Genomic DNA, 11,274 nt, shown 5'->3' with positions numbered 1-11,274 from the left:
CCTTTTTTGAATTTGGGCCTGAGGCGGTTGACTCATTTCCCTCGGTCCGGGTCTGAGTTACATAATATATGAAAAAAAATGTTATTTTTAATTAAAATTTGAAAATCGTTATAATAATAGAAAAAACAAGAAAAAAAAATAAAACAAAAGGAAAAATAAAAAATAAAAAATCGGCCACGCCACCCTCCCCAAAAAGCCGGCCTCCACGTTACATATCATAATAGTCAGCCGAAACGCCGATGCTTCCATGCAATCAAGTGTAGCCCAGTTGCCTTCTTCTGATTCCACCACGTTTCATCTGTATTGATCGGTATAAAAAATCAATGGATCCATGAATTTTGTGCGTACAAGTGAGAAATGAATGCGGAGAGCTTGCTGGTTTCCGCCTCCATTAACATAAGCCTTGCTTTGCTGATTCTTACACTTTTTTCGGTGCTCAGAAAGCAGCCCTCGAATGGCCCCATATACTATGCTCGCCGCCTTTCGCAGCACCAACACGTATCCTTCCACCGCCGCTTCTTTCCCTGGCGGCTTCTGCCGTCGGTGGAGTGGGTCAGCACCGCCCTTCGCGTTACGGAGGCGGAGATTCTTGATAACTGCGGCCTCGATGTATATGTCTTCGTAAGACTCTTTAAATTCGGGTGAGTTAGCTGTTATCCTTTTTATTCTTGGTTGTGTGATTTGTTTTATGAATCATTTCTTGTTTTCTTTAGTTTACAAAACTGACAATATGGTGGTGAAGACTTTGGTTAATCTCATGCTAAAATTCAGGCATTTCTTTACCTGATTTATTACCGGATTAGTTTGCTAATCGAGGGGGTCCTGTGGCTAAGTCCAACCCTGGGCATAGTAATTGATAATCCTTTCTTAGTTGGCCTCCTTTTGTGGGAACCTGCCATCTCTCTCGTTGTCTTAAATTATCTCACAATTAGGCACCTTTACTAAAAAACGAGGTAACTTCTACACCCCTTGACCCTTTTTCCTCGATTCCCAAATGAGTATAGAGCAACGGAAGTATTGTTACACGAATATATATACATTAGCTAAATTGAATGAAACTTGCAACTGAAAACTGATAAAAAAAGTGACAATAAGTCGATAATGCTTCAGTCGAGTGAAAGTAGGTTGGACTGGTTGGGAGGGAAGTGTGAGTGGATGTCCGAAATGAATGGATAACACGCACGTTCAGTTCAAGCAGACTGATCGATAATCAACACATATCCTATAGCAATAAAGGTGCACAAAACCGCATTCAAGTCTCTGAACTTGTGATGAAGTTAGTCTAAGAACACCTCTAAAAATTTTCTACTTTTGTTCATATGTGTAATTTACATATTTTAATTTCTGATGAAATATTTTTGCAGAACCAATTTCTTTATGGTTTGCTCTGTGGTTGGATTACTAGTTCTGCTCCCTCTAAATTATAAAGCTGGTGGTAAAGGGTCACCAAGTTATTCAATGGATTCCTTTACCATATCAAACATTAGCAGTGGCTCTAACTGGTAAGGTCGGGTAACAACTTCATTTATTCTGCTAATATCCAACTAATTTTTCAATTTCATGTTGTATCTTATCACCTCGCTTAGGGGACGACCATGTACTTAATACATTATTTTCATTAGAAAAAGTGGTCTAAAACTTTGCGTCTAAAACCATGCTCATCTGTTGAACTCAGGTCAACAGATGAAAGATGCCAACCTGTGACTTCAACTCTGTCATTTCCACTCATTTTTCAAGTTGATGTTACTTTTGGCTTATTATCCATATCTATTTAAAGTTCACTAGATGATGTAAAATCTCATATATTCACTGTTGGAATCATAAACCCTGAATATCTTTTACCAAATTTTGTAGTTCTTTATTTTAACTTCTCGGCTGTAGTGTCCCACGCCTAACTTTCTATCCACCAGTATTTGTCAATCAAAGTTGATTATTGAGTGACTTTGGCATGTACAATCATGGAGTGCAGGATTATTTTAACTAATCTATGAATTTAGGAGTTGTATTTTTAATTATTCAAGAGGAGTTTTTCTCATGGGGCTTGTCTAGCTTAAACTTCCTTTTCTTTTTATATCTCAATCCCTAAATTGGAGCCCTGCGCTTCTTTTGTCATTGCCAGACCATTTTTAAAACTAGCCGTGCTCATTCTAAAAATATTTACAATCTGAAACGGTTGTAAAAGATAAAATCACTTAAAACATGCTCCATCTTGTTACTTTTTATTTGTTGCCCTCCTAATGACCGCCTCTAGTTTTGGGGTTCAAGAACATGGTATCTATAGATATTTGATTTTAGGAGGCAAAGTTGAACATTAACCCCTACAAATTTGTGCGTGCGATCTAGGTTGAGCAGGAAAATTTAATTTGTATTGTATCAATATGTGTTCCTTACTTTGGCTTCTTTTGGTATTTCACTATATGGAGGAAATACATGAATTTTTCAATCAAGCCTCTTCTGCTTATTCCTGTAGTGTTTTCTTGGTTACGAAACAAACTACAATGAACATCGTCTTGGTTTGCATCATGAATTTTGGCACAATTTCCATTGTCTTGTTTAAAGCCTTCCGTTTAATGCACAAGTTAAAATGTGAAACCACATATTAGGAACTTGAGGAGGATTCTTATCCAAGTAAGCTTGAACGTTGAACAGGCTTTGGGTGCACTGCTCGTGCTTATATTTGTTGTCTTGTTATGGATTATACCTACTGTACAAGGTAATCATTCTATTTGTATCTTTGATTTTGTGATCTAAAGTCTGAATCCATTGTTAGGGATAATATTGTCTACAGTTGAATTTTCTTCAGCATTCTTAATTTCGTAAAAAATAATTTATTCATCCCTAGAGAATTCCATAGTCTCTTTGACGTGATAACAAGGTCTACACAAACGTTAGGGAGGGATATGTCACTTGTGCTGAACTTTGAGGGTTTGGACAGCTCTTATGTTGTTTTCTTCTGCATAAAATACGTGTAAAAATCTCGAAGGAAATGGCACAAGATTTTATGTTAACAACTAATGTGTTGAGAGAAATGTCACTTCTCATATATTTAGATGGCATCGATCACTTCTGTGGGCGATCACTACATCTTGGAAGCAGTATTTTCACCGTTTGTACAAATAGAACTTGATATTTTTGGTGGAATTATCTGGAAATATAGCTTTTCTTTTTATAGTTTTCTTGAACTCAGTGGCTTGACATGTTGAATTCCTGTCAGGAATATAATAATATTTTACACAAGAGGATTCATCAGCTTCATCGTATGAGGCATGATCCCAATCAGTTCACTGTTTTGGTCCGAGAAATACCATTATGTGAAGAACACAAAGCTCGAGATTGCTGTGTAGATCATTTTTTCTCAAAGTATCATCCAAATTCATATCAGTCCTATCAAATTTTATATGATGGAAGGGATCTCGAGCAACTATTGGTAAGCTCAACGTTATTATTGATTGGTTTTATGTGGAGATCTGAATATTGCAATCTCATAAAGGGTACGATCATGACAAATATTTTGTTCATGAACCGAGTTCTGTGTTCTTTGTGATGAAGTGTAATGACAGATTAAGAACAAGTCAGTAGAGGTCTTCAGAAATTTCTCAAATATTGAGCATTGTGATTTAGTTTCAGAATAATCAGGTGATTATTTCATGCAATTAACCAAGTTATACAGTATGGTTGGAAAAAAAATAAAATTTCCTGAAACAAGTTTACAATTATTTAGGGAAGCCAAAATTTTCAATCGTGCTATTATTATCTTTGTACTTTGGAATTTTTTTTTATCGTTCAAGACCATGATTGTTATATTGGAATGTAGTAAGGTAGGAATAAAATCTACTTTTTAATTAAATAAGCATGAGGATGAAAATGGTAGTTCTACTTCTATTCCATTCCAATAATTTATTTTTAATAATAAATTATTTTTAACCAAAATATATAAATAATAGTTATTCAATCAATAATAAATAATAATTATTGATGTGTTGTTAATTATTATAAAATCATTGGTATTTAATTTAATTAATCTAAACCTATACGTCAATAATAATAACGATAATGTTAATGACAAAAAAATGGTAGTAATAATATAATAACAATGATGATTTATTACCATTATAATAAATAATATAATAATAATAATAATAATAATAATAATAATAAAAAAAATAAATAAATAAATCATAGAACTAATGATTAGTATTAATAATATTAATTATTATAAATAATAATAATAAATAATTATTTATTATTTTCTATATAATATTATAATGAATTATTATTATTAAAGTATAAGTTTAGATTGGTTAGTAAACTAAGTGTAGAAAATATTTTATAAAAATATTAGAATAGGAAGTGGGAATAACCATTCCTGTCCAGAATATACACGTACATTAATGGGAATAACGATTTTTATTCCCATGCCAATATCATACCAAGCGTGGGTACGGGGAATGTCGTTCTGACTTCCGACCTCATTATTTCCTACCAAGCTCGTCTTAAGTCTCTCGATCCCTCTATTGAATTGTGTTCATGTTCATTCTTAGTGATGTTTCTACCTTATGTACTAACTTTGATGGTTTTGCGATCCATACTTTTGTATTGTACTGCGATTCTTTTTGAAGTAGTTTATACAGTGTTCATTACATTTAAGATCTATGTTATTTCCTTTTCTTTGCATTTTGGAATTTTAAGAACTTAATTTTTTGCTGCGAGAAGCTGTCATACTCCGTCGTGAGTCGCTTTTGAAGAAACCGGGTCGAATGTCGCTTTTGCTTGTTATCTACATCATTTAATTTTACCATTGGTAGTTATATTAAAAAGTCATTGTTCCTAATGAGCCAACAGGTCATTGTTGGTTAATATCTCTGGTGCTTCCTGTTATAATTTTGCTAAAAAAATTGGTTTTGATTGCTGTTCTTCAACTGTCTACAGAAGGAGGCAATATCCATTTCAAGAAAAATCGAGAACTTGAAACACCACTCTCAACATAGAAGGAATGATAGAGATTTTTTCCTGTCAGGTTCATCAAAATATGATTCCGATATTGAACAGCTCGAGGAAATACTTAAAGAACTTCTCCATAACATACAACATTTACAAAGTAAAGATCTTCTCCGGGAAAAGGTAAAACTTCTTTCTACCTCACAAGGGGGTTTTGTGTGTAAAATGTAAATTGAAATTTTAACTGTTAAATTCAGTCTAAGACAACTACAAGCTTCTCACAAGGGGGTTTTGTGCGTAAAAGATAAATAGAAATTTAACTGTTAAATTCAGTTTAAAACTTTAAGACAACTACAAGCTTCTTAAAACTCATTTTATATTCATGAAATGAGTTTTTTACTTGTGAATGTCGCCATTTCTATAGAACAATCCAAGTTATATTCTCAATGATGTTCTCGATTTCACAATATCTTTTGCAATCTTGTACTCATTTTGTTGGCTTGACTGCTACTTAATTATGTTTCAATTTCCCTAATTTTTAAAAAAAGAATATATTATAAGTTTTAAAATAAATGAAACAGGTTTTATAAAATGTCTAAAATTAGAAATGGCGACGGGACCCGCCCCTCCAAGGAAAATTAAGACCCGCCCCCGCCCCGCCTCGCATCCCGGTTAGACCCATAGACGTGTTATATATTAAATGAAATTTTTTATATAAATTAATAATAATAATAATAATAATAATATATGTATATATATATATATAAATTTTCAGCTGTCCAACCAATGCTGCCTAACTCGTTCCCGACAACTAAAACTTGGTACCGTGTTTTAGTGATACGAAAAATTTAAAAAAAAAAACAACTAATCGGGGACGAAGTGGGCAGGAATGGTTGGGCAGCTGAAAAGTCCTCATATATATATATGTATGTATGGAAGAGTGTTGAGAAAAGATCAAGATTAGGAATACTACGTGGAGTAGATCTCTTAAAGAGTTTAATAATGTTTCATTCTCAAATTTATTAAGAGATTGGACTTTTGCTTACTTTTGATATGATTAAGGAGTTGGTATTTTCTTTTGTTATTCGCGGATCTCTTGTCCGCCTTTTGTAATCATATTTTTCACAATATATTATCGTTTCTTATAAAAAAAATATATGTATAGATATGTCTAAATATGCATTGTGTGTATATATATTTGATTTATTGTATCATTTATGTATATATAATATATATACAGTATGCGATTTACGGTATACATACATATACATATATATATATGCAACATATATATGTATATAATATACATAGTATGCATATATAATACATACTAGCAAAAAAACACACAAACGTGTGTGAAAACTACATGAAATACAACAATAGAAAGAAAAATTTGAGTGATAAAAGATAAAAGAACGTGTGTTGTTTTATGTTTTTTTGATGACATGAATAATTATTTTTGGGTTTCACAATAGTAGAGATAAACGTGGGAGGGAGGTTTAAAAAGTGAGATAGTGAGAATTAAACATTAATTTTTTACCCTTCTTGTATTGGTTTTTTTTTAAAATTTCAATCTTAAAAATTAGTAAAGCTAGGGGCATTTTAGGATGTTCAAATAAAATACCGAAGGTAGTTTTTATGATACCTTATTCTATTATAATATATTAAAAATGTATAACATGCATATATATACGGGGCGGGTCCATCCTAACCAGCGACCCGTCCCGCCCCTCAGCCTGTTTGACCGGGTTTAACACGGTGCCAGGTTACGTTGCCATCCCTATCTAAAATGCTCTAGCCCGATGACTCCATATTACAGAGGATGTATTTGTCATCAATCTGTCCTGGCATATATATCTGAATCCTTTTTCGCATTGTTTTCTAATGCAAAGCAATGCTACCTAGATGAAATTAAGCTACTTGATTGTTCCTCTTCAGCATGCAGATATAAATAGTGTGTGAGTTGATATCGATGTGCGTTGTAGAGTGACTGCTTGCCTCCTTTAGAATTATTTACGTAAATTACCAGTTGAGCTCCCATTTTTCAACTTGTAGGAGTTGCCTGTTGCATTTGTTACATTCAAATCCCGATGGGGTGCATCTTTGGTCGCACAGTCTCAGCAGCACTCAGATCCACTTCTATGGATAACTGAAATGGCTCCAGAACCAAGGGATGTTCTATGGAATAATTTGGCAATTCCATATAGATTCCTGCCCCTTCGCAAATTTTGGGTTTATGTTGTAGCATCAATACTTACCATCTTCTTTGCTGTACCTGTTGCAGCAGTTCAAGGAATCGCAAAATTCGAACAATTAGCAAAATGGTTTCCCCCTGCCATGGCTATAAAGTTGATGTAAGATTTGAATAATATGGTAAACAAGTGTTGAAGTATTAATTTATTTATTTGGATTAAACTGATCTGTTTGTGATCACCATTGAACATTGAACTGTGGAATTCTTTTAAGAATTCTGTTAATTTTCGATTTATGTATGCAAACTATGGGATTCTTTTGGATAACTTAAAAGTCTCTCTCTCCCCTCTTTCTCTACAGACCTGGTTTAAGTTCTATTGTGACCGGATATCTTCCAAGTGCCATTCTAAATTGCTTTGTATACGTGGTTCCTTTTGCTGTGATTCAAATGTCAAAATTAGCTGGATACATATCAAGGAGTAAAAAGGATATAAAAGCATGCAACATGGTTTTCTACTTCCTTGTTGCAAACGTTTTTTTCTTAAGCCTGTTATCTGGATCCTTGCTTGATCAAATTGGGGAGTCTTTCACCCATCCCAAGGATTTTCCTAGTCGCCTAGCGTCCGCTGTTTCTGCCCAAGTAAGTAGGCATTTGTTCCTTGCGATTATATTTTTGTTCTTGCAATATATCTTGTATTGTTTTTGGCATTTGATTGATTTATTTCAAAGGGACAGCTCCATGTAGAGTTTAAAAGAATATGGACTTGAAATTAAAATTTGTTTACTTTCTTTTCTTTATTGGGTGGATGGGGCATAAAATAGCATGATTTGTAGTTTGTATATCCTTCAAATTCTGATGTTATACCCCGGTTTTCCTTCTTCGTTTCTTCATTTTGTTTCAGGCAGATTTTTTTATGACATACATCTTGACCAATGGGCTGTTTGGGTTTTCGTTGGAGATTCTTCAGCCAGGATTGCTTATTTGGGATATGATTAAGTCACACACGTGTGACCGCGGAAAGAAGAAAAGACCTTACCTTTATTCGTTACCCTATTATCGAATCATTCCTTACATTGCTCTTTGCATTCTGATTGGCATGGTTTATGCAGTTGTTTCACCAGTGCTTCTTCCATTCCTTGTTGGATATTTCTTTCTGGGCTATGTCGTGTTCATCAACCAGGTTAACCTTCTTTTCTCAAGTATATATCCCATCTCTTATGATGCATGGATACTTCTTAAAATTATCATGTACCATGTTATCAAATATTTCTATGAGTTCAATATAAGTGTTTGAATTGGATTATTCATTTGCAACAGATGGTTTGTACGTTGTAATATACCAAAATTTTATTGTATTCTTGTGCATGCAGGGTTGATATTAATGACTAACGCATTTTTCAATTCTCGTTTTGCAAAGTGTTTAGATGATATACCATTATATACAATATTAGGTATGTGGGCATTCGTACAAAAGGTGCATAAGAGGGTAATATATCATATAACTTGGAACGATTAACTAGGTTGATGTCTACTACTCCTTTCTGTCAATCGAGTTATTTTTTTTTCTTCTTGTTCTTAGTTACCGCATTGTTAGTTGTCCCACATCAGCTGGATAAAGTCCTTGGGATATATAGACTTGGACAATCCATTCTCCCTTGAGCGCTTTTGGGGGTTGAGTTAAGCTCAAGGCCATAATCTTAACATGATCAGAGCCCAATATCACCGGTATGTGTTGGACTACCCATAGTCGGACATCAGTTCTGCCTATAGTTGGGCCACCCACTGTCTTGTAAACTTCACACTCCAGATTCCTGGGCGTGATGAGTGTGTTAGTTGTCCCACACCGGCTGGATAAAATCGTTGGGAGTTTTATAAATAGACTTGGGCAATCCTTCTACTTTGAGCTAGCTTTCGGGATTGAGTCTGACCCATGTCAATAATCTTGACACTGAATTTTTTTCGACAAAAATGACAAGGTATGCAGGAGACTTAGATCTAATATGAATGTAAAAAAAATGAAGGGTGGTTATAGTGCAATTCACTTCGGATTCAATTATTGGCACTTTTCCTTGTCCTTGTATTGTGTCCCTAAAAGACCGTATTGTGAGGTGAATTCTCTATCCTTTGTAGGAGTATTTAGCAACAATTACATTTAAACCAAACACTAACACTGCTGTGGAGACTAATGGTTATGCCGGTGATCGATATTTTTGCTGCACATTTCAGATTCATGATGTGTATATATCTACGTATGAAACATGTGGACAATATTGGCCTTACATCCATCACTACATTGTCATTGCACTTGCCATCACACAAATAACAATGATCGGGCTTTTTGGATTGAAGTCGAAGCCGGCAGCATCTTTTGCCACCGTACCTCTCCTGGCTCTCACTTTACTCTTCAATGAATACTGCAAGATCCGTTTCTTTCCGACATTTTGTCACTGGTCGGTCAAGGTATAGTTTGTTACTTCGAAGCTTAAATTTGTAACTAATATTGCAGCTTGAATTGATTCTTAGTAAAATTCTATGGTGGGCACTATTGAATTGAAATTTGAAATCAAGAAAATCGTGACGTAGGCGGGTTCGATTTTACGGTAGTTTTTCTGCAACAACTCTTGTACCATTCAGCCTGTTAACTGCTAAAATTGAGATGTAGGCTAAGCTTACTCACATGGAGTCTGTTTCGAGCAAGAGGGCTTGAAATATCACATTATTTCACCTTCAGTCCATCAAAGCTTGAATCCCTTTAGTTTGGAGGGAACAACGCCCCTTAATATGTTGTTCGTATATTAGTGCTCTCATCGCGCCTTTAGACAACCTTTGTTTGCTTTCAGGATGCAATGGATTTGGATGAGCTTGATGAAAATAGCGGAGCGATGAATGCAAATTTACACAATGCCACTGATGCATACTGCCCTCCCTGTTTACGGCCTCCAGACTCTGGAGATGTAGAGTCAAGTTCATTGGAGCGGTTGATATCGTCGCAGGAGTCAAGTTCATTGGAGCCGTTGATATCGTCGCAGGAGTCAAGTTCATTGGAGCCGTTGATATCGTCGCGCTAACCTTTTCGGTATCACGAGTTTGCCTCGAAACGACTTTGATCGCTGGTGTCGCGGCACGTGAAGCATGTGTTTTCACTTGTTTGGGCTATGGAATGTTTGTAGATATGATAATAATTACTTGGCACTGCTTTAACTTGATATGAGAAACCAACTGCTGGATTATTTTGGAGCAAATAATGAACCTAAATATTATATGGAAACAATTGGAACATTGAAAACGATTTAAGTTGTTTTTTTTTATTTGATGCATTAAATTGTTTTTCTAGGTTACTTATATCCTTTTAAGGTAAAGTCATTTTCCAAACTTGAAAATATAAGTTTTGAGCAAAAAATTATTATATGCTAATGCTCTAATGCATTACGTATTTGTACATTTTTTTAAAAAAAATTAATTTGATTATATTAAAATTGTGGTAATTTTATTTTCAAAAAAAAAAGTTGTAATTTTTTGATAATTATACAAATTAATTGGGGGTAAATACTGCAATTAAAATTGACAAGTGTCAAAGGGAAAGTATCAAAAAAAAATAGGGGTATGCTTTGGGGATTGTGCCATGTGCTCTCTCTTTCAGGTCCCTGTCGCTCGTGCACATCCCTCAATTTACCTTTCGCATGAGTCAATGGACTTCTGACTCATGTGGAATGGGGTCCCCTTCGGGGTCAACCTTTTTTTAATTATAAAACAAATAGGGGTCCGGCATTAAAATTGGTATGAATCAAAGGATAAATAAAAACAAACAGGGGTTATTTACGTAATTAAGAAATAAAAACCGTTCACTCAGAAAGATGGTACAATCATTGTACTACAATGTGACTTTTTTTTTTTTTTTTGGGATTCAGTCCCTAAGTTTAATAATAACTTAAGATTCAGTCTATATGTCATAAATTTTTGTTTTGACTTTCTGATCCCACATTTCTTTTCATATATAAAAATTGGTATAAAAATTTAAATATATGGTATTAATATATGATGTTTGAGTAGTATCACTTTTAGATCTGGTACAAAAATTTAGATTTTGAGTATAACGTTTGAACAAATTTCTTAGCATCAAAAGCATATTGTACGTACATGTT

The 11,274-nt window shown here is 34.3% G+C and overlaps 1 protein-coding gene across 3 annotated transcripts; it reads left to right on the top strand.

Annotated features, from left to right (window-relative positions):
- Nucleotides 1-209: 209 nt before the first annotated feature.
- LOC140882777 (CSC1-like protein At3g54510) lies at nt 210-10,411 on the top strand. Of its 3 annotated transcripts, none has more exons than XM_073288975.1 (10): nt 210-641; nt 1,365-1,502; nt 2,650-2,713; nt 3,215-3,427; nt 4,930-5,121; nt 6,994-7,292; nt 7,492-7,771; nt 8,034-8,312; nt 9,482-9,592; nt 9,973-10,411. In XM_073288975.1, the coding sequence occupies exons 1-10, from the start codon at nt 358-360 to the stop codon at nt 10,198-10,200; spliced, it is 2,088 nt and encodes a 695-aa protein (XP_073145076.1). In that variant the 5' UTR covers nt 210-357; the 3' UTR covers nt 10,201-10,411. The 3 variants fall into 3 exon arrangements, with proteins under 3 accessions (XP_073145076.1, XP_073145075.1, XP_073145074.1); XM_073288974.1 differs by having other exon boundaries at nt 9,359-9,592; XM_073288973.1 differs by having other exon boundaries at nt 9,263-9,592.
- Nucleotides 10,412-11,274: the final 863 nt, after the last annotated feature.

This window comes from Henckelia pumila, chromosome 2 (genome assembly GCF_033568475.1).
Source record: "Henckelia pumila isolate YLH828 chromosome 2, ASM3356847v2, whole genome shotgun sequence".
Lineage (NCBI taxonomy): Eukaryota > Viridiplantae > Streptophyta > Magnoliopsida > Lamiales > Gesneriaceae > Henckelia > Henckelia pumila.
Note: the sequence above shows the minus strand (reverse complement) of the source record. Positions and strands in the feature narration are given on the sequence as shown.

Coding starts and splice junctions, on each gene's coding strand:
- LOC140882777 (XM_073288973.1), top strand. CDS start 358: ATGAATGCGGAGAGCTTGCTGGTTTCCGCCTCCATTAACATAAGCCTT. Junction 1,503..2,649: donor ATTAGCAGTGGCTCTAACTG/GTAAGGTCGGGT, acceptor AACGTTGAACAG/GCTTTGGGTGCACTGCTCGT. Junction 3,428..4,929: donor GGGATCTCGAGCAACTATTG/GTAAGCTCAACG, acceptor AACTGTCTACAG/AAGGAGGCAATATCCATTTC.